This window comes from Anser cygnoides, chromosome 4, assembly GCF_040182565.1.
Source record: "Anser cygnoides isolate HZ-2024a breed goose chromosome 4, Taihu_goose_T2T_genome, whole genome shotgun sequence".
NCBI lineage: Eukaryota > Metazoa > Chordata > Aves > Anseriformes > Anatidae > Anser > Anser cygnoides.
In genome coordinates this window covers 34,200,541-34,226,896 of record NC_089876.1, presented here as the reverse complement: position 1 = coordinate 34,226,896, position 26,356 = coordinate 34,200,541, and the positions used below count along the sequence as shown (strand labels likewise).

Genomic DNA, 26,356 nt, shown 5'->3' with positions numbered 1-26,356 from the left:
TTTGCTATGTGGAACACAGGGAAAACGGTCGGTATTAAGAAAATTAGGATTTCCTTTTCTTTGGAAAGTTCTAGTTGTCTACCCGTCCTGCGGCCTAAGGGCTTAAATTTGCCTGGAGATTAATCTTTGTGTCACAGATGGGCCTTCTGCTTTCTACATTAAAAAAAAAGAGCCAAATCTCACTGAGTTTGAAGGTTTCTCTGGCTGCCCCCAGGCCTGCCACCAGCACGTGTGCCGGCCCTAAGCCCACTCCCCTCAGGCCTTGTAACAGCTGCAGCAGGGATCCCGTCCAGCACCCCAGTATACAACCCCCGTCTCTTCCAAATATTGCAGCCGAGTAGCAGAGACTTTTTCCTTCAACATTTGGAATGTGTATGTTTTCAACTTCTATGGGAAACCATGAAGAAATTTCCGTAGGTACCTTTCCTGTCAGCTGAACTGACAAATGGTACTTTTATCTTTCTCTTTTTATCTGGTTGTACAAAATTCTATTTTTGAATGCAATTTTAAAGAGTTTTTCCAAACAGATTTATCCTCATATCCTTTAATAAGATGTTTCTCTGAAGGATTCTTATCAGAACTTATCTGTTCTTGTATGGCAAGCATGGCCTATTAGAAATTAATTTTAAACTTATTTTCCTGATTGGAGCAGCATTTTAGCAGCTATTACTGGTGCAAGTAGCATTCTGTCACCAATGAATTGGCTGATTACAGAATTTGGGATGTTCACAACTGGAAAAAATCACTAATGCTGGAAGGCATGCATTGCTGATGGTCTCAAAACTTGTCTGCCCCAACCAATTGCCCTCCAGAAATCTCTCTGATTAAAGACCACAACATTTGGCCAAGTTCTTTCTGTACACACAGAGGCTTTTTCTGCTGAGGAGATAATCTGTCTTGTGAGGGACTAAATAACGAGAGTTTCACGATCATTATCTGTATTTCCTGCTGTTCTTTGTTCTCGTGGTATTAATACTTTCCAATATCATCTGATAATTTACCTTCCTCAGCTTCCCCTGCTCACTGTGAGATCTGAGTACCTTGCAGGGTATTTCAATCTCCATTTTCTGATCTGTTTTTCAGCATGCTTCTTTGCTTTTGGTATGGTTAACCTCTGGTCAATAAATTAAATCTACTTTTGTTTTCTACCTTAAGTGTAGAATCTGATCCTCTACCAGTGATTTGACCTTTGCTGTTCTGCAGAGCAAAATGAGACTAGTTTTTACTGTCTTTATGATGATATTACTTCTCACCTGTAACTCTCAGCAGACTTTAGCAGCGTGAAAAGTGAGGGGAAGTAATCTGCCATTTCCTTTCTCACTGGAAGATTTAAATACTGTTTGCTCTTCTGAAGAGTCACAGTGGAACTGCTGGTAAGGACTCTGTAATGATTTGCCAATGATTTTTCAAATGCTTCCATCTTCTTCAAATTTTCCTTGAATGCTTTTTCTTTTTCCACATTTACATATGTGGAAAACTGAAGAAAAGAAAAACCACAACACTTTTTATAACTTAGGAAAGTATTTGTTTTCTAGTATGCTACGCACTTGAAAATAAATTCTTGCTAAATTTAAAAAATAAAAATAAACATATTCTTTTTCTAGAAATCAGTGTGATACAGCTCAGCACAAAGAACTTTCTTTTTCTCCTATAAATTTATACACATCTTAGGGGGATAATACCAGAATGTGACTTTCTTAAGCATTTTTCAGCTGATTCTGCAAGAAATATATGAGGGCTCATGCAATGCAACACACAGAAACCGATGCCTTCTGGAATTCCTAGTCTCACTGAAACAATATGAGCAGTGAAGGTTTAATGCACAGCATACAAATGCTTGCTGGCCTGGCAATGAAATTCAGTGACTTCGCGCACTGCCATTTACGCTCCTGCTCCAAAGTGTCTGTGTAGGACCTGCACTACTCCATGAGAGTGGACTGCATGGGAGAAACTTGCACAAGGGTGGCAAAAGAAGCTGTACAGCGAAAGCCATACATCATTCCTTCGTTTTGAAGAGCATAGGGCTCTCTGCTCCAATTTGCCTCCTTCCTTATTCTCAAAGGTATCTTAGAGAAGAGGGAGCATTTGTTCTGTGTCTTTCTGAACAATGAGCAACCCCTTCTATTATCTGTTTAGTACTTACCAGATAAGTACTTATCTGTAAGATACCAGACAGTGTGTTTTGGGACAGCTACTCTCAACTTTTACATCTGGGCATGTGAAGGACAGTAATGGTGGTTCCGAGCACAAACATTCTCAAGATAAAAACAATTGCTTGTGCAGTGTCTTGAGATTACGTTTGCAGGATCCAAAGTAATACAGTTCCCTGATCTCTGAGGTAAGACTGCTTTGGAAAAATACAATACTTTGAGTTGTTTTGTTAATAGCATCCAAGCACGCAGGTGGGATGTAGCTCTCCTCCTACAAAGCAAAAATACACGAATGATTAATAAAGGGTCTAGAATTCAGGGGATTATTCTGCCTGTGACTTAAGCCTGAGGAGGATCATTATCACCAGCCAACAGAGGATCTAAAAATAACCCATGGAGCTGAGTTTAAAGCATTAGTTTAGCCCTTCAGTAAAATTCAGTGCATTCTGTTAGTGTGGTTAGAGGCAAATATTATCTTAAAGCAACTTATTGTTTTCTTCACAGTGGCAAGGAAATAAGCGTTTCTTATTATCGGGATGACTGACGTTATTTCAGCCCATCCCTAAGACTTGTGGCAGAACAGGAAGAAAGAACGAGGCAAAGCTGCAATTCCCCAGCAAGCATTTTTTCTCAGAAATGTGAAGGAGTGGATGTATTAATTCTGAAAAGCCTGACTAAAAGTTCCGGAAATCGATTCACACTGCCCGTTCATGGGCAGGTAGAGCAGAAGCAGCAGTACTGCTGAGACCTGCCAGCACGTTTCCAAGCTGCCTGGAGGTAGTACTGGGAGAAGATCTCGTGCTCCAAGTCATTCAGCTACTGCCCCAAGGTTGCTAACAGAACTGTAGGATAGGACAGGACTGGAATCTTCGTGAAGTGGGTATTTGCCTGCAGAGAACTAACTAAGCTAACTACCAGCTAGTTTTGAATGGGGGATTCAACAACCATTAGGTGGTAACAAATTCTTGTCACTGAAGTCTTCAGCCAAACTGGAGCAGGTGACAGCCCTCGTACACCTCCACTTTTATGTATCTGGCGGTTGAGGCAGGCAGTCTTTTCTTCTACTCCAGATTCTGAAGGAAATGTTTTTTAATAAAAGTTTATTTTATATGCTTCTGTAAAGGGTATGCACATATTCTATTTGGCCAAATATTTTGCATCTCCTTCAGCTAGTTGTTTAGCATATAATGTAAGTGCTTGTGAGCTTTATCAGATGGTAGAGTTACACTGTTAATCTCTGTGCATTCAACCCCATGCCTGGTAATACAGGTCCTTACATTGTTAGTGAAAAATGTTTCCTGCCTGCCAATGAAAACATACAATATTTCTCATGCTAAAATAGTGATATTAGCCTCAAAACTTTGATAAATGCATATGCTAAGGCAAAGCAGTCCAATACCAAGCTGCTAGGACTGCACTCATTTAAAAATAATGCTTGAATAGACTAAATCTTCTGACTTACTAATTCAATAATTTACTTATTACTAATGGCTAGAAAAATTGTTTCACGGTTCTTAAGAACACTTAAAATCTTTCTGTTTATATTACTTGTCTAGAGATAGTGAAGCAGCCTGATACTTCCCTACTGCAAGCAAGATGTAAATGAAAAAAAAGAGCTAAAGGAAGAGACTTAAAAAAACTTTTTAAGCGTAAAAAGCTGTATCACTGTGCTTGGATAATAACAGTATAATAGTCCATCCAGTATGAATGTAATTATGTATATACCAGCCTATTCAGGTGGATAAGAATGAGCCTGTGCCTGAGGCCCTGGAGGACTAGGCCCGAGTCAGTGAGGTGACCACCTTGCTGGTTTTGTGGCCACCCCTTAGTTTCAGGTTCACCGTCCTTTCTGCTGCTCCCCAGTTATTACTTAATATTCGCTGGAGATAGCTCAGGAGAATAGGACTGGAGGAATTACAGACCAGTCAGTGGGACTCTGATAATGGAACAAATTATAAAGCACTCACTCTATATTCATCCAGAGGATAATAAGGGGATAAAATCAGCCAACGTGGACTCATCCAGTACAGGTCAAGCCAGGCTCTTCTGTTTCCTACATGCAACACCTCGTCTAATAGATAAGGGTTAACCTGTAAGCATGGTGTAACTTCACTTTAATTAAGACCATTGAAACAGTCTTACATGTTCAGGTGAGTGTTGAAAGCTCATATTCAAAAGAGTTCCAAAGCTGGGTCTTGACTGTGTCAGACCTGGATGTGGACTTATTTAATGTTTTAATTAACAACCTAAAAGCATAGGGAGTGCATTTATGTAACAGTCTTTCCAAAGAAAAACAGAAGTTTCTCTGTGTTTCAAAAGAAACATAGCATGTAAGTGAGATACTCCATTGTACTCGGAACTCAACATGACCTAATTCAGAACACAATACTTCCACATTTGAGTACCTATCTCAATCTCAGAAAGGATTAGGACAAATTGGACTGGTGAATGAGTGGTGAGAGGTTTAGAAAATAAGGGCTACAAAGGAGAGTTGAAAAAACTGTTTTTTTTTGTTGGTGGTCTTTTATGTTTGCTTGTTTTTCATAGGAAAGTGAAGATTTGGAGAAAGAAAGGTGACATCAGATGGATAAAAAGTAGTTAAAAGAGCATGGTGACCATCTGTTATTCTCTACGCCCTCAAGAATAGAACAAGAATCAATCTACTTTCTTTATGGCAAGGGAAAAATCTATCTCAAATATTAAGATTAACTTTCTAATTGTGTTTTAGCATTTAGCAAAGAGATTATTTATAGAATCTATGGAATCTGTATTACTGGACATGCCTAAGAACAGACTACAGGTATCTGTGACGGTTACTACGCTTGATCCCAGCTAACGGAACTGATGGATTGGATTATACCTAGTACTACATTTCTAGGGTTTCTGAGACCTCTATTTAATGAATTAGACCTTAATTTAAATGTGGTATCTTGTATTGCACCTTCTAGTAATGTAGTGACCCACAGGTATCATCAGCTCCAGCTACACTACATTATTACCATAAAATGGTATCGAATAGTTTCCTAGGTAAGAAAGTTTAATGCATAATTAATAAATATCTTGCACTCTAGTGATGGATATATACTAACATGCATTTCCACAATCTGACTGTGAAACTCTTATCATGTTTGTAAACCTATTTACTTCACTGCCTAAAAACACAGGAGAGAAAATACATTTTAAAAGTGGCCAGCACTAAGTGGAGTGAACTGCACACATTCAGTGTTTCATAATCTGAAGGACCAGTTGTATTTACTGTTATTGCAATTACAAAACAGAAACATATTCCCAGAAGTGTTCCCTGGAATAGAGCAGGGCCTGTTAATACAGCAGCAAGATGGCCAATCCAAATTCAGGGCAAAAGAAGTTGGGCAATGACCCAAATATATTTTTCCTGAGCTGTGAATTGGTGAACGAGAAATGAGCATTTTGGTTGAGATCAGCTCTCACACGGAGTGCTTTATTTGCCTTATCCCCAGCCTGTCCTGATTTTAATTGTATGTCAAAGTTATTTTTTATCCTTGAAAATTAATGAAAACAATTTAATTTCTCATGCAGAGATAAAAATGTGTACATATTTTATAGCAACTAATATATATATATTTGCCAATGATTTATTTAAAAGCTCATAAAATTAATGGTTTTGTTCTAATAAACAGCAAGGAACAAGACATAAAGCCCTCGAGACCCCGTATTCCCTGGCTGCACAGAACTGCACAGATGGAGGCAAGCCTCACATAAATTTCTGCAACCTGAAAGCTGTAGTAAGCCTTAGGTTTAACTACAGTCTGGAAGATGGGAGAGGTTTGCAGGCATATGCAACATCAAGGAATGTAATTCTGCTTACCCACAAGGTCCAAAGAAACAGATTGAAAATGCAGAAGGCATTAGGCCAGCAATTTGAGAATCAACCTCTTCATGCAGCTGTCTTAGCTTATTACCCACAATCGTCTCTGTTATCCCACTTTTATCATCACAGTTTTCAGAAGTGACTCAAGTTTGTGCCTGAGACATCATCAGTCTGAAAGTGACCACTTTGCTCATTGTTTTCCACCTCTCCCAAAATCTTGGGTGTCCTATGACAGGGAAGTTGCTAGCTCTGACAGCTTATGCCTTTTTGTTGTCCTCTCTCGTCTTTTTATACCAGCCAAATACAACTGCTGTTGAAAACGGTTCCAAGACTTTTTTCACTGTGGAGGAGATGATCTGTCCATAAACTTGTTATGAAATTAGATTTTGAGTTAGATTAGATTTATGAAATTACATTTTGAGTAGTGGGTGCATTGTAGGAATTATGTTCTTTAAACTTTTTAAAAATATAAAGTATTCTGCAAGCATTAAAAATCTGTATGTATGGCGATCCAACCATTCCCAAGCTAATTCTTGCACAGCATTGAAAGGTCTGAATGAAAACATTTTTAAGCAGCAAAAATTCACATACGCTCAGGTCTCCTTTTTGTACTTTGCTCACAGACCTGCAAGTGCTTGCCTTCCTAAGCAATGCCCACTCCTCATGTCCATGTCATTCCTTGCAAGTGAAGATCTTCGCCTGAGTGTGGTATTAGCAGAACAGAGGGAGCTAAATCCTGCCAGCTTTGAATAGAAAGGAGAAGCAGCTTTGTACTTGGGGCCTGGTAGGCAGTCAGAAAAAAGGATGAGAAATGGAATCCAAAATAATCTCTTGCACAATAAATAGATAAAGAAAGGGAAAAAAAAAAGTAAGGAGTTTAGTTCTTGAAATGAAAGTAAGAGAAAGTGACTATTCATTTCAGTAATTCCAAATTTAACAGAGCATTTTTCTTTAAAGTCAGTCATCAGCAAACACAGGTGTGATCCATTTGCAGTCTCCATGTCCTACAACAAGTGATTACACAGGAATTAGTCTTGTGCAGAGACAGATTTTAGTAGGCTTTAAAGCAGATTTTGTGCTCCAGACTTCTCCAGACAAGACTCAAATGTATCCCTTTAACACCTTAAGTGAGAATAAATCTTTTCTGCCACATACAATGGCCTCACAATTAAGCAAAGCCGTGTTTTGTTGTCCCTATAGATATAAACTGCTGTTTATTTCTGTACATAAACACTGAGGACAGACGTACTTTATCAATAAAAAAATAGGATTTTGAAGCTAAACTCATTGGACTGTCTCTGCATTCTGTGACGTTCAAATGAAAGATTTCTGGAAGTATAATTCATTGCAAGTAGACCGTTGATACAGAAGGAAAGTACCTGGTGATTTTCTGTTTTTGCCATTTTCATGGTGAACAAAATTAATATTTAGGGTGGGAAGAGACAATTACTAAAGATAAGTTACAACAACAAAAAAACACATCTGCCTTTCAGTATGTCAGTACAGCTTAGGTGTTGGGTTGGTGTTTTGTTTGCTTATTTTTTGTGTTTGTTTGTTGTGGGGTTGTTTTATTTTGTTTGGTTTGGTTTGGTTTGGTTTGGTTTGGTTTGGTTTGGTTTGGTTTGGTTTGGTTTGGTTTGGTTTGGTTTGGTTTGGTTTTGAGGACCCTATAAAAGGAAGCTCTCAAAAGTTTTTCTCTACTATTTGGATTTTAGAAAGAAAAGCTGACAGCTGCTGCCCTGTAAAATCTTCAGCAATTAGATGACCTGAAGTTTCACATACAGACTTGGAAGTGTTATACAAAGATCACTTCATACCATAGCCAGTGCAGAAAAGCTTATGATGTTGGTATGCATTTTGTAGGGAATAGAATTGTTGCCATTGCATTCAGAGGAATATATTTCCAGTTCTCAAATGGTGATATGTAAAGTGATTTTTCTAACAGCAGTTGTTAAATCAGGGAAACATAAAGGCTCTATTTGTTGCCTCTCAGCTGGCTGCGAAACTTCTCTGTTTCTACCCTCATTCAACACACTGGAATACCTGACAGTTAACACCCTGAGTGAACGCTGGCAGAATGATTCTATCAGGGCAATTTTCTCCTGCCTGTCTAAATGCCATCCAGCTACGCTATCTCTGCATCTCTGAACAGCAACAGAATGGTAACTAGTAGTCTAGACTGCATTTTTTAAATGTTCAAAAGAGATGTAAGGTGTTTGAATATGATTCTACTTTGCAAATACACTGTATAATTTTATATTTGAAAGGAGCCACGTACTGAAACAACAACAAAACACTTTTGAGTGGTCTGATGAAAATTGCCACTTAAAGAGTATTCAAGCACCCTGGAGAGCTTATAAAATAGTATGACACCAGAATTTTCATGCAATTTCCAAACTGATCATTGGAACCTTGTTCTTGTTATCAGATTTAACTGGAAGTAGCCAACACCTTCTCAAATCTTTCACTATCAAAAAAGAACATTGCACATTCCATCCAGGGAACGTGATGCTGTACAACTTCCCTTTACCTACAGCTGACAGATATCCTGCTCAGATGCAAATGTTGAACCAGACGCCATCAGCATTTTCCCGACATACCAGTCAGAAGATGGCTATCTCATATACTCTCTCTAGGACATATGGTTCTATCCCATCTTCTTCCTCATGTCCTCTACTTGTGTTTTTCTTGCTTCCTTATCCCAAGGAAGTGTCCAAGCCTGACAGAAATCAGAACTAACCTTGTGCTAACCTATTTGGCATCTAAAAATCAACTTACAGCAATGGAGTCTAGTATGGTTGCTGTCTCTAAGTTCTTAATATGGCAGTAGTATGTCTGTGATAATACAAAAGAACATAGATAAAGCTGGAAAAACAAAACTTCTGTTCCAGTTTTCTATGATTCAAGAATGGATTAAGTGCAAGCACCATTGACAGTAGCTGTTTTTTTCTTCACTTATGATAGCCTTTGACAGATTTCTTTCCATTTTTGTAAATTCTTCTCCTTTGTTTCAATTAATAATAATAATAGAACTGAGTTTGACCAAAAAAAAAAAAAAAAAAAAAAAAAACAAGAATTACCATAACAAATTCCTCCCCTTCCTAGCAAGGATGCCAGCTCAGAGGCTGTCAGACAGAACTGTTCTTTTAAAACCTCTGCATAATTATATATGTATATAATATATATATATTTAAAACATATATATATATACATATTTTTTTAAAGAATATGAGAAAGAGAAAGGAGGACAGCACAGACGGAAAAGGAAGTATCAAGACTAACATAAATATTTGAGTTGCACTTCTTTTCATCTTACTAAAAATAAAACATTTAGGAATAGATACCAAGTGTTTGGAAAGTGAGCTCTGGACCCAAATAATTCCCATAGTGTTTCAGTTCTGGTTTTAATTCTGTCAACGTTTCAAGATTTCAAAATATGATTTATTAGTAAAAAGGAGCAAGGCACAATTGTAAATTGAGTGTTAACAGTTATACATTATAAGTACTAGTTCTGTTATGATATCACATAAAATCCGCATTAAAATACAGTGACTTTGGCACTTCTTTATTTCATAAAATTCGTTCATCTCCATTTTTTTTGCTAATGAAAAGTTATATTCTCTGTCACAGTAAGACAGAGATTGTAAGATTTACAATTTCTTTAAGAGCTTCCACTTAGTCACTACAATGCACCACCAAACCTCAGGGACCAAATATTGGTGGCTAAATTGGAAAGCTCTTCTTAGATTCGCTAATGTGGACATCTAGACTGAGTGTTTGGAGGAGACTCTCTTTCTTTCGCTGATATATAAAGAAGCTAGGAAGGAAGACTCTTAATTCCTTAAAGTGGATACCAGAAGCTAGGCAGTGTAACAGTCTCCTTTGCTTCTCTTACTGCTCACTGCAGGATGTCCAGCCCAAGCTCCGAAGTAATTTAATAATTATGATGTAAGCGACTTGGAGGCAGATGGATTCTAAAGGCTTTTTGCATTTATTAGTGTGATAGCTTTATAATTTGTGCCCTGAAAAAATGATGTGCACAGATCAGCTGTACAGTGCTGCGTTACTGCACGGAGGTGCTGTAGTCACTAGACCACGATGATGGTGTTCAGCAGGGGACCAGCCATGGAAAATGAATTATTTGGACAAAGGGTTAATATTCTGCAACAGCTTCCTAACAAAGGAGGAGAGAGAGGTGGGTGGAACACCTAACTACTTTCAAGACAGCTCCCTGTAAATTTAGGGAGAGGATTTTGTCACACCAACTGGCAGGCAGGCAACCACACTAGATGCCCTGCCTTGCGCTTTCTCTAAGGGCATGGACCCACCACAGAGAAGACAGCGGAGAATGACATAATTCTGAGATATGTACCTGATCCAGCCCTGCCTTCACCTGCAAAAACATTTATGTTTTTTTATTTCTTAATGCTGAGTTAATTCTGAGAAGAGGTTTTATGGAAGTGAGCTAAGTAGGTTTGTGGCATTGTACTTCCTGAATGATAATAGAGACAAGTGATCACTGAATTGTGTCTCATTTTTCACAGGGCAATTTAGAAGAGCAGCCTCCTCGCCTGATCTTGTTTTAGCAAAGCAGGCTCGAAATGTGACTTAAATAAAATAACTCACTGGCATCACTTTTCCCTTTAAGATTTCCAAAGAGTTCTTTTTCTTCTCATTCAGTCTCATTAATAAATTATTGTTATTCTGAGGTCGTCTGTAAACCAGACTGCAGCACTGAAACCACAAGGTTACACAGAATAAATATGCTTTAACACAAATCTTGTACTTTAAATATATGGAAGTTCAGAAGGACATATACACTTACTTTTAATATCAAATTTGAGTTTGGAACAATGCCCTCCTCCCGTCACTTTTAATAGGAACATGGAATCTGCCATGCTACATTAAGGCAATGATCCATCAAGCCCAATATTCTCCACTCTGCTTGGCAAATGCAAGATGCTTCAAAGGAAGGCAAAGTGCCCATCGTGCACTTGGCCAATTTTTCAGTTTGAGTAGGCCATTGTGCAAAAGCCACTCCATTCTTCACGTCAAGTCCTTGTCCCATATGGCTACAAATGTTAAAGTAATCAAGTGACATGAATGACCCAATGTACCATTTTAATAGTATTTAAGGTTACATTTATGCTCTGATCTGGTCTGTTTCTCTTGAACTGTCAACTGGTCTTGTGTCCAATGCTCCTCACATTCATTCTTATTACATCGCCACTTTCTACTACACCTCAACCCAGTAGCTAAGCAAATCAAGTGTATTCACAAGTCCTTACAAATTTACATATACTAAAAAGTCAGTTATGATTTGTAAATAGCAATTAAGGGACATTTCCATTAGCTGCTCGGCATTACAAACCATTATGCACCAATCAGAACGTTACAGAAGTGCCCCACTGATCCTTCATTTGAATTATATTCTAATGTTGGACATGAGTATCTTTTCATTTCTGAGGGGAGAAAAGGCTCATTACTTCACAGTTATCACCTGTGCTAGTAAATTGCTGGCTAAGGGACATGTTGTGTTGTGAGATACTAGAAAACACAAGATGTTTTCATTATTTCTTTTGATATATTTTGCTTATTTATTTATCATTTTATAAACATAATATTTTTTTTCTATTCTTGTTCTCTGCTCTTTACCTTCAGGATTTCATTTACTGTTTTAGGGCCTGGGATCTATTTTGCAATGTTTTCACTTTTCTTTTCTTCTCACTGTTTTGGACTTTGGTTATAACTTAGTAATCGGGGTTTGTCAAGCCATCTCAGACATGTTGGCTAGGTCTACTCTCCTACAAGAGTATCTTATATTCTGGACAACACACAGGTATCAGAAGGCCATAAGCAGTACTCTAGTGAGTGGCACATTTTATATCTATATATAGATTATATGAAACAAAATGAATCAATATAATTTATATTCTATACTGTTGTGCTCTGACTCCCTGCAATAGAGGAAAGTGGTCGCTATGACATGATCACGGTATATGCATTTAAAAAGCAGAAGCAAAAATCTTTCAAGATTAACTACGTGGAAAGAGACAACAAATGGAAACAATAACTTTTTTTTCTCATCTAGGCTAATTGGGGGTATAGCTTCTCTTGTTTAACACTGCATGACAGCGTATCTGAGGGATCTGATAACTCTAAGGGAGACAAAAAATATAGAGGAGACAACTCTCATGGGAGACAAAAAGTATAGAGGAGACAAATGAAGAAAAGGTTTATACAATACGTGGAGTGGCTGAGAACACAGAAGAGAACAATCACAGCTTTGGCTGAAGGCCAGCTAAACAATACATTGAATGTAGCAAGGACTGATCAGAATGCCCAGGTAACATTTCCCTTAACATCTCCCTTCCCAGTTTCCGACAAAACTCATGGCAATGCCAGGTACTTGCTGCCAGGGCTTTGCTGCTGAAGTGAGCTTCAAATGCCTGGCTACTAATAGTTGTTACTCTGCTGCGTGGGGATGGCAGGGTAGGGGGGAAGAGGAAAGACAGGTAAAGTAAAGAAATGTAAGGAGGAAACTTACTTGGGTATGGGGAGCTTTATTTGATTTTCTATGCAAAATTTCCCTCTTACTTTTCTCATTCAAAGTTCCTGCAAAAATCAAAGACATCCTCGTGCCATTTATCTGGATATCATTTGTGGTTTTCACAAAACTGAATGCTGACTATTTAATTGGCTCAGCATAATCAGACAGTGGGGAATGTAATAGGGCTACAGGGAGGCACTATTAAGGAAAGTATCCAGCAGCCCTTTCATGATCTAATGAGCTGCATAGTGATAATTGGGGAGGTGGTTCACAGGGAAAAAAGGAAGAAAATGCCCAGACACTGATCCTTTCTTCCCTCCATTCCATCTAAATATCTACTTCATTTCTGTGGTAATGTCATCTCTGAAGATGACTGAACCAAATATTGCCTTCTCCGCAAAATTTTTTCATTTTTTCCTGTGCACCTCACTGGTTTTGGAAAAGTCATTGTATCATCGTAGAACTTTGCTTGTGTTCACAATTATTTTACCCTTCCCTTTTTAAAATGCTTAGGTTTATAATTTGGGGTCATTTTTATCTGATACAAGTATCTGCATTACAAAGTGTCAAGAAGAAAAAGCAGGTAAGTCAAGAAACATTGCTAACACTCATAGATGGCTGAAACACCGTTTCTATCAGATAGTCATACACTGATTTGCAATCACTCCTTTCCATTTTTGAGTGTCATAGAGAATGGGTAACACAACAGATTCACTCTTATTAAAAGATTTGCTCAAATTATCCTGAATTATGTTCAGCACTGCCTGAATCTGAAAATAGACCGTTCTAAATGGACAAATCTAATAGCTGCTTTTAAGTGAAAGTGGTTTCACTGTTAAGAAGTTAAAGGATTCCCCTTTGATGGCTTATGATATAATTTTGAAAATAGGAAGTGTGAGGCTCTTGAAATTATTGCATCTAATACTACAGATCAGTTATTTTTTGAAGATTACTCTTATAAAAGTGTTTTTATTAATTTCAGAATCCGATTTAAGCCGTATTTTTATTTCTACCAGTTTTTAAAATAATCCTGTATGTCCTTTAACATGGTATTTTTACACCCAGAATGTATATTTGCATGTGTTTTTAACAAACCCTTGAAAAAGCCTTTGGATCTGTTCCATGGCTTTCACATGATGCCCACATCAAAGTCCAAATTACACAAATTCCCAGTTTTGCAAAATTTCTGACTTGCCAGTTATATGTTTCTATCAACAACTGTTTCATCTCATAAAGAAACCACTTGTATCGCTTTTTGCTCATAGACTGATATAGATAATCAAATTCCAATTTTTCAGTGCTTGCCTCTTGCTATTAAGAAGAAACTTTATTTGAGCTCTCTAGCAGTACCAAAAGCAGTACCCTTTAGTTGAATTTAGAAGTCCAGGAGGGGGGCATTCCTAGACAAAGACTCCTTTGTTGCATTCAGTTCACACTCAACTGCTAGTGGAATGAAAAGTACTGAGGGAAGTGGAAATACCTCTACTGTGGACATACAAATGCTTTCTACATGAAAGACATTTTCTTATGTCTGTCATGCTATTGCAAAATGGTTCACATTCTACTGCTCTTTTGCTGAATAAGCATCTCTGGTTTCATTTTGAGTTTTAATGGGAACCGTAGTTACTATTTACTCCTAAAAAAACAGGACATAAGGCTCCTAAAAACCAGGACATGTGCCTTTTAAAAATTAATGCAATCTGCAAGGGTCTCTTGAGATTTACTTTTTCTCCTTGATTTGTCTGAGGTACCAGTCTGGTTAAATTTGGCTGTGTTCTAAAATCCTGGGAAAAATTCTTCCATTTTTTTCATGAGCTTGGGTTACCGTTTTTATAAAAAGAAAAATGGGAAATTCAAACTCCATTGAAAGTGGCTGCAACATAGACATTGATCTGAACTCACCAAAAAGGTGACAACATCCTTCTAGGTTTTCTTTCCTAAATAATTCCTGAAGTTTGAAAATGAAGTCCTGAGAATACTGGTAGGGGAAATGTGGCCTCCATCTCTCTGTGTCAGCACCTGGTCACACATGCAATGGTACACGCAGACTGCTGGAAGGCAGCAGCACTGAGGTTCTCTAACCCTACTTCTACCTTTCCAACCATCTTCCTCCCCAAAATATGTATTAATTGAATAGGACATCTACCTGTTACTGACAGCAGTGGAGTTTTGCTGATTTTCATGGGAGAAGATATTGTATTGTCAGTAGATTTTGGATAAGCTTCAGGGAATAATGTATAAGTACAGTCATATCTCTCTTTTTTCACACTTTCCCTGTTTGTTGCTTGGAAGACAGTTGCCAGCAAGTAAGTCTGTTTGCACAGAAACCCATTTCTTCGTTTCCAATTTTTTTTTCTGTTATTGAGCACTTCTAAGCTGCTAGAAACTTTGGCATCTCCTCACTCCATTTTCTGAAAAGTGTCTTCTCTTACATACAAGGAGGGAAGCTGTAATTAAGGTACGTATGGGAGCTTATTTCATTTTATAGCACAGAATATGTACATGGGATCCCCAGCCTTGTAGGACGCGTGAACTTGGTGGGAGTTGAAGGTATTGTGTGCTATGCAAAAGCAGACAGCTGGCAGCTGGTGGCTGCTTTTATCAGATGTGTATGTAGCTTCATTGTCTCTCATATGGGTTCTGATTACTTCCTATTCAATGTCTCAGAGCACATCTTACTTCTGAGATAAGATGTGCCCTCTTCATAATAAGCTTATTACCAACAGGCTTAAGACTAATCCACCAGTTGCCATCATCATCTCCTGGTCACTTGGGAGTGATGATATTCAAAGTGCTCTGTGCTTCCCTGTGCACTGAGCAGCAAACCGTTTCAAGAATAAGAATTATCTGGGAGAGTTGGAAGCCTGATTTTTGCCATACCAGATACTGAACTATTTTTTCACTTAGTTGCAAATGACTGGGGAGCTCTGCAGGAGGGTGTTTGCCCATTCACAGCACAGCTACACTACTTAACGGGATCTTCCTTCAGCCTACTCCCCTTGCAGTTAGTTGTCCGTTCCTCCAATACAGAAACAAAGAGGTTCCGACGACCCACTGGGTTGCTGTCACTCACGTGGTTAGCAGCGGTGTGTTATCGCCTGTCCCGCAGCAGTTCATGGAAGGAAGGATTATATTTTCAATCAGCACACAAAACACTCTGCGCTGCGGTTTTTGCTTCTCTTCCAACAAGAGGAATCTAATGCTTTGAGGTACATCAAGTAGTTTGTACCATATGGTATTCATCCAGGGGCTCTGATGTGATTTAAGAAAATTAGGCAGAAAACTATGACAGAATCAGGTAATCTTCCAACCCCAACCACCAGCCATCCTGGGCTAAGGAGCTTTCAATGGTGAAAACCGGGATGGAGGATTTTCTCCTTCTCAGGGAGCCATGCTTGTCACTCAAATTTGTCTTTTATAACAGTAAGCTGCTACTTAAGTTTCTTTCTTTTAAGGTGTCACGAGAGTAAATGTGCTCACAAATTACAATAAATTTCAGTATAAATTAAAAAAACAACTTGAAAAATCTACTTGTTTCTGAATCTAAAAAACATTGTGAACTGTTATAGTTTGTTACATGGCCTGTTTAACATGCTATTATTTGTATGATGTCCCGCTTCTCCTATTCTCATCCCCACAGTGACTCAGATCCTGCTCCCCCAATTAGAGAAAGATTGAATTGTGTCCAAATACATTCAGACTTAATTACTCGCACTGGACAGAAATCATTGCTAATTTGCTAAAATAGGAGCTACTCTGCACTCCATACATCCACCGTGACACTCAATCTCATTAGGTGTTTACAGAACGTATCCTGCAAAAATGGAGGGCGAGGTAAGGAGTAAGCAGAAGGGACAGCCCTTCAGCTGGAGGTCCCTTGCTGAAATATGGTAAAACATGGCAGTGGCCAGAAGGTTTCCCCAGCTGATGATGCCCTGCATGAGGTTGAAGCAACCACTGTAGCCCACATCCCAAAGGCAAATGTCTGTCTTCTTTATTGGTACCACCGGCACGCTGGAGGGCAAGGTCTGGAAGCCAGAGATGGATAACAGACGCTGGCTCCGAACCCCACTTCCGTTGGGTTTCAGGTAGGGCTGAATGCCTAACTACGGTCTGTGCCTTCAGAGTGTTTCCTTAGAGTTGCACACAATAAATCAGTTGTTGTCAGAAGTGGTCCCTCCAGAGCAAGACAAAGCATCAGCAAGATAAAGTGGGAAGCATGGTGCTACTGTTTCCCAAACGGTGTCCCAAGGATTTCCATGAGACTTTGATTTGGGGCTGTCAATCTAGCAACTCTCCTCAGAAATCTGTCTGAAAAACAGGGTGTGTTCAGTTGTGATTTTCCCAGTGAGCCTTCCTTACTCACACAAAACTCAGGGGTTTTACACTGAGCAGTGATGAAGAGGAACAAAAACCGAGTATGACAGAGCCACCGGGATGTGTACATGTGCCTCCCGATAACAGCCTTTCCTGAGCTTATCCCTGCAAAATGCATCATCCTAGCAAAACTCCTGAACTTTACAATTCCTGATTTAGCATTCACGTGGGGAGCGGTCTCATGATGCCAATGCTGACAAAATTCTAGGGGATCACAGCTTGTGCCTTGCCAGACCTGGCCCTTATTACCTGTATCTGGGGCTAATTTGAGGCACCACGGTTCTCTTATTGTTCTATACTCAACTCGATGACCTTGAAGAGAAAGGGATGCTAGTCCCACAGTGAGGGTCAGAACACATATCAGACTTTTTAAAATGCAGGACTGGGGTAAGGCAGACTAAGTGTATTCTCTAAATTCAAGTTGATGAGGATTCATCAGTAACAACGATCAGAAATGGCAGTCCAGGCATATCTTACACAGCATTCAAGTCAGTGGATGACTGAGATTTTGGTATCCTACATGAGTCCCTGCTGCTAATGTTACCTAGTGCTCACCCTATAAATATCACGTAGATTGTCTTCAGCTCAGACTACTTCACTGTCCAATTATGGAAAAAATAAATAAATCAAATAATAAACTGAAACACTGAATACACCCATGTGATAAACTTTTCTCTGTCAACTGGCAAGGGCGTAGTAGGATGCATTGTGTTCATTCACCCATATTTGCAACACTGTCAAAAAAAACATACAGTTGTTAAAGATGTTGTCCTGCGACAAAAATTTTACTTATCACATGGTTGCCAGCAACCACTTAGCAATACGGTTCCTGTTTGCATTTGCAAGGAGTATTGAATGAGACAGGGACAGAGAAACTAATACAAGGAAGAAAATCCAGCCTTATATAAAAATGATAAGTAAAGCAATTCTTACTGCATAGAAAAGTGTACTTTTTCAAGTTTATAAGCTATATACAGTTTTCGGGGCAATGTACAGATAAGGGAATTGATTCTGCAGTCCCTTTCCTAGTAGCACGTTCATTAACTTCCAGTTTCTACTAGAATGAGTGAAAGAGAGGAATAAAACTACTCATATAGGTTCAGGATCCTGTGGATTTGTTCAGAGGTGTGCAAAGACATTGGATGTGTTCAAAGAAGCGTCTGGCTTGCCTTAGAAAAATGGAAATAACAGGTGCAAATATGTAAATGTACACACAGTTGCCACTTAATGTAAAAATAAATAAATAAATAAATAAATAAGGATATTTGCACATTTTGTGCAGATAGACATTTTGCAGGCCTTAGGAAATGTAGCTAGTATCTATCTAATGGTTTTATTGGCAGGAGACTTCAGTAGCCTTTTTAATATCATAAAGTAGACCACATAATACAACTGCAATACCCAGCTCTGAGAGCCTGGTTTCAAGTGGGTGATTTGACAGTATTTTATACCTCCCCCCACATTGCCTGGGCCCGAACGACTGCACAGTGTGCATGAAAATACAGGCTCAAGCCTCAGGAATTTATCTTTTCATCTAATTTTAAAACCTTAAATCATAATATTAGTTCTGAGGCTGAGATCTGCTTACAGATCAGTGACATCACATCACTCTTTCTTTTTTCTTCATGCTGATTAACCTGTTTAGACTTTCATAGAAGTCCTTGGTGTAGGAGCTAAATGTCCTTGAAAACACTGGGTTCTTGGCAAGTAGGCAAATTCCCAGTATGAGGCAAAGAAGGCCAATTTTGCTTTCATTACACTGTTGCTATTCCCACCAACTTCCCAATTTTCATGAAAGTAGTACACACACACGTTAGAGAAGGGTTCTGTGTACTGCACGACCTGGATTCTATTTCTAGCATTACCGTGAGTGTCTTTTTGCCTCTCTTTACCCATCTCTTCAAGCAAATAAAGAAACACTGTTTTGTCTCTTGAGAGAAGATAATCTGACTTCTTAATAAAGCTGCAAAACAATCATTTGGCATAATCGTATGACATACAAGGTTATTCTGCAAAGGAAGTTGTTACTAGAGGTTTCTTGTATATTGCCGAGTCTTAAATCTAAATCACTTTGCTTCAACAAGAAGGTTTTAATGTCAACAATCCACGTTTCAACAAGCAGGGTAAATTTATCTTCGAATTAATATTTTTTAAATGTGCCTCTCAGAAAACTTCTGCCACAAGAAACCCCCCAAGCATATTCATTAAATGACCTTTTTCCCCATCACTTGTCACAGCCCTACTGATTGGCATCTCCACTCAGCTAGGTGCTTCACAGATCTGAAAAGCATTACTGCTATGCTAGTTTAGGCTAAAATCTGAATGTATTTCCTGATATGTCTGGCTCATGAATGCCAGCTGTGATACCTGTTATTGCATTTCAGATATTTACGCCATTCATTTGCCTACTTTAAAGAAACTGGAAAAAAAAAGAGAAAGATAAATTTGGAACTCATGTTTTCAACAGTGTTTCAAGGAAATTTATTACTGTCGGTTCTTTAGACACCTTACTTCTATTTATAAATGCTATTTTTGATGACTCACTTTCAGCTGAAGAATACTACCAACAGAAATTTTTAAATCTGAATTGTATATTTTTCATAATGTTGAAGACAGAAAAATTCCAGCAGAGTAGCTGATCCATGCAAACAAATCCCCATTTCAATCTTACTTCAACCTGTCTCAATCAAGCCACCCTGGTGAAAAGGAGGGCCTGTATTCTGGCTGCAGTACAATTGGAACATGAAATACTTATGGATTAGTACTATGGATTTAATGTCCCCAACAAACCAAAGCATGAAGAACCATCTCGCAAACAGCACCTTTGGTAATATCATATTGTATCTGCTGTGCTTCACTGTTTGCTGTAAATCTGTCAGGCTTTTCTATCAGTCTCTGTCCTTACAGTAGTATGCTTTTTTTTTTTTTTAACTCTGTCTAAGCAACTTCCAGGAAATGTTTTTCTAAATTAAAATGACATCACTTCAAAATCCTGTAAATTCAAGTCAGTGTTCACAAAATGTACAAGATTGGCATTGACTGTACAGTCTTTAACCAGCTGTAGCAACAGACGGCACAAGCCTTCCTGCATTGGTCTGCCTGGTATTTCACTCATGTTTCATAGCTTGGTTGCATTGACATCTGATACTTCGATAACATTAAATATTTTGGGGACGAATAATGATTTTGGAACACAGGACTACTAACATTATTAACATTTTCAAAAATGTGTAAATGACTCATGATCAAAAGTCCTTCTTCAAGAACATTTGGCCATGCCCTGAATTTTGAAGGTGCAGTTTCACTAGACAGGTTCCTTGCTTGTTCTGGTGTTTCAAAAATGTAGCTTAATGCATCTTATTTGTCCGAATCTGGCACTTTGACACAGCAATGATTCTTAAATTCTTACCATCAGGTAAAGGCAGCAATGGCTGAAGTCTAATCAAAGATTCTCATATCCCTGTGCTGATACTTGTTCTAGTAGCAGCCTGATTCTTCAAACTGGGGTAAATTTTCTATATATAATTTTAATATGACTGAGGTTGTTTTCCTACACGTTTCGGTTGGGAATACAAAATAATTCTAAGACTATAACCATACAAAGTGCATTTGAGATATATAATGCATTCTCTTCTTGCCATCCTGATTGTTTTTTTGGGTCGGATTTCCTTCAAATAAATGAAGAGAAAAAATTCTCCACCGTTATTGGGCTGGAGAGTTCACATGCAAGCAAGTTCTGGCCAAAATTGACCAGAAAGCAAGCAAAGCAGGAAGGGCAGGATGAAGAAGAGCACTTAATCGAAACGCACGTTAGTAGCACTGCATTTTGGCTGGGCGGCTTTGGAACAGTATGATGAGAAAGATGATTTGGTCATTTTTTCTTGTATTATCCTTCTCCTTCAATATCAAGACAAAATGTTCCCCTCTATGAAAAACTTGACCAGCACTTCCCCTCTAACATGGGCATTGAGGAGAACACAGTGATTGTGGTGAGGTGAAACAGATTTGTCAGAAGTCCATGTTGCTAGGGTATTACGCTGTAAAAAAGTTATCAGACTTTGGAAACAGTTCAGGTGAAAGTTCTATGGGATGAATTATATACTGCAATACGTAGCATTGTAATTGCTTGGAGAGTTATCAGCAATTTACCCCTCAAAAAGGAGGGATGCATCAAGAAGGCTTCTGCAAGGATCCCTTCCAAGTGCAGTATCTTAGTGGCTTGGATAATTGAATAGATAGTAGTCATTAACCTTTACTGTAGAAACAGCAAACCTATTTCTCTTTAGACAATACTCAAATCATGAAAAATACAGTCTGTAGAACACCTAATAAAAATTAGTGATATGAAGCACAACAGACAAAGCAGCAATGTGACTTTCTTACAGCAAAGAAACAACATTAAATAATCCTTTTATCTGTTTCTGAAAAGAAAAGAAAATAAACTGTGATATGTGGGAACCTCACTTTGAGCATACATTTGGGAAGCAAGAGCATTTTTCATCTACTTTCAGCTCTACTTCTATACTTTGTTCTCAGGAGAAACTGTAGAGGCAATAGAAAGCACATTTGTGTAGCCCACTGTGAAAACAGAGGAAAACAGAATACAATACGGGCAGTATCCTTGTTTTAAGCCAAAGGGCCCCTGCCAGAACACCAAGTTTGATGCAAACAGATTGTTGCACGCCTATATTCTATAATGTATAACACTTATTTGTTATGTATAACTAGCCTAGACACCTAGACTGTCCTAAAGGAATAACCCCAAGTAGTTCAAAGTTACAGTAGCTGTATAATACATCAGTTCCTTAGAAAGCAAAATTTCCTCTTTCCATACATACCATGTATGTCATTCCAGTGAAGCTAAATGGGCTTTTCATGAGATGAAAGACATAAAAACCCACCTCCATAAATAGTTTAAAATGCAAACTAATTAAACTTACAAAAAAAAATCCAAAGCAGTTCTTTCTTCAAAGTTGTAGCAGACTAAATCATCTTTGTGAAACCCATGGTTGCTTTTTCCTTTGCTTCATCAGTACAAATTTTCTATGTATGGAAAACAATAAAGGCAAAAGGTTGGCTGATCCTGAAAAGCATACAGCATGAGGTAGTGAGCATTTGGTACTGCGTCTATTTACTGTTGCTCAGCAGTGAGAAATCCATCTACGCAGTTGCATTTGGATTTAAAGTCCATTTTCTCTGAAGTAATTGGAAAACCTGCATGAATTTCAATTTCACCGGGATCGGAGTTTTTGAATACAGGTTCATGCAAATTCACGCTGACGGCCACAGAATGCTTTGAGAAAGTTTAAAGCGAGAGAAAAATGTCACCCCGGCAGTATGCAGGTAAAGGAATAGCTGAATTGTATATGTAAATCAACACATGTAGTTTCTGTGTACCTACTCTTCTGCATATTCTGTGTATGACAATACCCATAGTCTGCCTTGAATTTAATGGGGTTGCAGTTTTGTGATAAGAGTATTTTCCCTACCGCATAATGCACTGAAAATCTCGCAGAGATGTAACATGTCTCTGTACAGCAAGAACCTTCACGACGGTTATCTATAGAGTGTAATTAGCTCTGATTGCATGCAATAGGCATCTTCACATCCTCCCACCGCTGTTACCTTTACACCACCGTAGCCTCAAATCAGTCACTCAGGCACTCGGAATACTTTTGGAAAGCTGGACTCTCACCAGCGGCAAAGCCAGACAAAAATCCGCTATTTTCACTAGAAAATCTTACTTCGACTACCCCGAGGGCAGGGCAAAATTGTTTCTGAGGGGAGCGAGTTAGCTTTTGGGGGACTTTTCGGGGCCGGGCACCGCTGTGGGGCGCGGGCCCCCCAGGCGCGGAGCACCGAGGCAGCCGCCGCCTCACGCCGCCTCACGGCGTTCCCGCCCCTGGCTGAGGTGCCGGGCGCTGCTCCGGGGGTCCCCCCCCCAAACTGTCGCCGCCTTCCAGGACTCCCTACAGGGGCGAATCCAGCCTCTTAAAACCAGGGGTGCCGCTCGATAACGGGCGGCTGCCGCCCCGCCCCGGGGCGGCCGCTGGGCGGGGGCGTTGCTGGTGGTGGCCGCAGGTGGCGGAGGCGGCCCCGGCCCCTCCTCGCCCGGTTCCCGGTGCCGCCGCCTCAGTAGCGATGGTGCCCTAGCGAAGGAGGATGCCAGGGGGAGGAGAGGGGCAGAGCCGCCGCCGCCGGGAGCCCCGTCTCTCGCTCGCCTCCCCGCTCGCCGGCACCCGCCGGGCTGCGCGCCGCGCCGCCTCCCGGAGCGGCGGCGGGAGGAGAGGGCAGAGGGGCGGCGGGGGGCTTGCGGGGAGGGTTTTGGTCCCTCCAGGTGCTCTGTCCGCCGCCGGGCAGGGCTTTCTTTCTCCGCCTCCTCCTCCTGCCGCCTTCCCCGGTGCTGCCGGGCGAGCAGCAGCAGCAGTAGGGGCCACCGACCATGTCCAGCAAGAGCCGGAAGAGCAAGGAGCAGGGGAGAGTGACCTTCCCCCCGCAGCACCAGCAGCAGGACGAGGAGGAGGAGGAGGAGGAGGAAGGGGCAGAGGAAGAGGAGCAGCAGCGCCGGCGCCGCGGCTGGAGAGGCGTCAACGGCGGGCTGGAGCCCCCTCCGCCACCTCAGCGCGCCGTGAAAACCCTCCGGGAGCCCTTCGGCTACTATCCACCGCCGCCCTTTGCCAGCACCATGTAAGTCGGGGCGGGGGGCGGGTTAGGGGGGTGCCGGCCGTCAAATTCCCCGGGGCAGCCCCGCCGAGCCCGGCACCGGCACCCGCACCCCTGCGCCCCGGCACCCCGGCCCCGTCGCGCCCCCTGGCGGCCATTTCGCGCCGCGCCGCTCCGCGCCCCTCCGAGCCGCCCCTCACACCCGCCTCTCCCCTGCCCTTTTCCTCCTGTAACGAGGTGCCCTGCTTAGATCCGCAGCCCAGCGCTTTCTGAAACTTTGCTGGCTGTTCGGGAGCGGTTTGGAGAAACGGGGGTGTGAGCACGTTTGGTTTACCTTGTCTCCGTGCGGTGTGTTATACAGCTCCTTCTGTGCCGACCACCGGCGCGGGTGCTGGGAAATCCAAATTGTTGGCTCGGCAAAGGTTTACACAGCCTCGCTCACCTCCCAGTCCTCCTCACACATTGCTTTTGTATCTTTTAAAATAATTTGGGTAGAGATGAAAACCTGACTCCTCACAGAAATCTAGGACGCCTGTGCTGGAAAACCTGTTTTTGAGATACGTTTTCTCCATCTACATTTGATGTCTTAAAGAGTTTCAGTTCCTTGGTTCCTTATATATGAATAGCACCCGCAACTAGGACTTGCTGTCAAAGGAATAAATTCAATTTTACTAATAGGAACGTTAACTTTCTTTTCTCTGATTTACTGAATGTTGCCTGCGTATGGGTTCACTCATTTTGTAACGCGCTGCAGTTTAGTTAGGCTCCCCTCTGAGGATTTCTTGGGTATTTTATACTTGCAGGACAACATTTGATTCTTAATTAAATATCTTGAGTAATAAATAACAAATGCTTTGGCTTGAGTTTTAAGATAACATAGCAAATATAGAAAGAGCCTTAAATAAAATCACCCTAGAGATGACTGTGAAGTACAGGAATATTTAGAGTAGGGCTGAGAATGTGATAATCGCAATTAAAATGGTTTCTGCCATGCCGGTGCAGAAATTCTGCACAAATGCCTTGTACCCAGCCATCTAGACCTCAAGCGAAGGAATCTTTCACCTGCGTATAGCTGCCTGAAAGTTAGTTGTGCTCAAGTTGTTTGTCTAAGCTCCCTCTGTAGTCGATGGGATGAGAGAGGAAATGGCAGTGGGTACGCCAGCTTAGTCATTTATCTTCTTCCTTGAGGTGCCTGTCTTTTCCCATTCACCATAAAAGGAGCCTAGAAGATTAGTTCAGGCTCAGACACTTAACTTTTGTACAGCTGGAGCTGGGCAAACGAATTGTTAGCCTTCAGTCTTAAATTGCTAGATCTCTTTTTGGTTAGCGTCCTCAGAACTGTTGCTGTATTCTTTTCCTTGACAAATTGATGCCAACAAGGACTGAAACTGGAGTTCAGACGTATATAGCTGTGCGTCCTCAGCCTGTAGTGAGCTGTGTCTGGTGGAGTTTCATACCAGTACATAACCCTTGTGAGCCTGTCCTGGGGGTTGTCGCAGCAGTGACAGCAAGCTGCTGTCCTCTGGGTTGATGAAATGGCTGTGGTTGAGCCATGCAGTGGAAGTGACAGGGCATCAATGAGAGACCCACTGCTTGTCACATACCCATGGTCATCCATGGTATAGCACTAGGCTTTTTCTTCCAGAGTAACGTTTTGTGTTTGCTGCTACAGCCTGAAAGTGTCCGTAAATAGGATGGATGAGCACCAGTTTGCTTGTGATGTGCTCAGATTGATACGCCTAAGGCTTTGGTGTGTGCAGAATATGAGAGTCCTAGACTGGAAGAATTTGTGATCTAAGTATTCAGCACTGACAAGTGGAAGGGGAAGGAGGCAAGAGGATATGAAGTGGTTTGCATGGGGAGATACACTTAGATGATGTTTGAAATGTCTTCACTCTGAAAGCTTGTAACTTGTGCAAGGTACCTGTCAATGTACATTGGCTCCCTCCTGTGCCAAATATTGCTAGAAAAAGTAATTAACCTTGGATTTCCACCAAGACTGCAGACTGGATGTAATGCTTCTATTACACATGGTACGATATGTCCCAGAGAGAAAAACGTGGACAAAAATTGCAAATTAAGTGTAGTGGGCATCTCACGCCTGACTTCCTGAGACTATCTCAAAACCATAACGAAGTTTTCATGAGCAGAATGAGAGAACGCAAATGAAGGACAGTGTAAAAGTGGCTTTAAAATTGTGTGCTGCTGCAGCCCTGTTTGCCTGGTTCTTTCCCGCTGAGGCCTGTTTGCCTTTTTTGATATGCACGCAGATTCATTCTCACCAAAATGCATAACTTTTATTTCCACAGGAGTTCAGACAAGTGGTACTTTTTGGTTGAGGAATTAGTGGTGAGTAATGGTAGGAAAAAGCTCTGCATAGTTTGGGGAGCGGGGGGAAGGAACAAGTTCAGTGTTGTGTATACCTCCTCCCGATATCTCATAGGGCCTTGTTCCATTTTTGACTGTAGCTCTTTCCAGTTCTGAGCCACTACTTCTGTAAGCTGACATGAGGGCATTTTGGATGATGGATTATGTCATTTCGGAGCAGTGGGAGCACATAGACTGGGGTCAGATTTTGCAGCTGGCCTGATTTATGTTCTGTTCTTCAGCTGAATTACCCTGTCTCTTGCAGACTACTGCCTGGGCTTCCCAGAAGGGAGAAAGAAGCTGACATTTAATACATTTTACGTGTGGTGCGGAGATTCCCAAATTGTGTGAAACACATGCAAGCTTCTTCAGAGTGCAGTATGCAAAGATGTAGGAATG

At 40.6% G+C, this 26,356-nt stretch overlaps 1 protein-coding gene and 1 long non-coding RNA gene across 3 annotated transcripts in view; one reads left to right on the top strand and one right to left on the bottom strand.

The window, feature by feature from the left end:
* Positions 1-465: 465 nt before the first annotated feature.
* Positions 466-22,257, bottom strand: LOC106042448 (uncharacterized). Its single transcript, XR_001211118.3, has 3 exons — positions 21,868-22,257; positions 2,144-2,421; positions 466-1,477 (listed from the first exon to the last, which is right to left on the bottom strand). It is a non-coding gene; the product is annotated as an uncharacterized lncRNA (long non-coding RNA).
* A 603-nt stretch (positions 22,258-22,860) lies between these two features.
* Positions 22,861-26,356, top strand: part of TRPC3 (transient receptor potential cation channel subfamily C member 3) — a 42,232-nt gene continuing 38,736 nt past the window's right edge. Inside the window, exon 1 of one of the 2 annotated variants that reach the window (XM_048078134.2) lies at positions 22,861-23,614. In XM_048078134.2, the coding sequence (XP_047934091.1) occupies positions 23,370-23,614 (245 nt within the window). In that variant the 5' untranslated portion in view covers positions 22,861-23,369. The remainder of the gene's footprint in view (positions 23,615-26,356) is intronic. The other variant, XM_048078133.2, reaches the window with a different exon arrangement.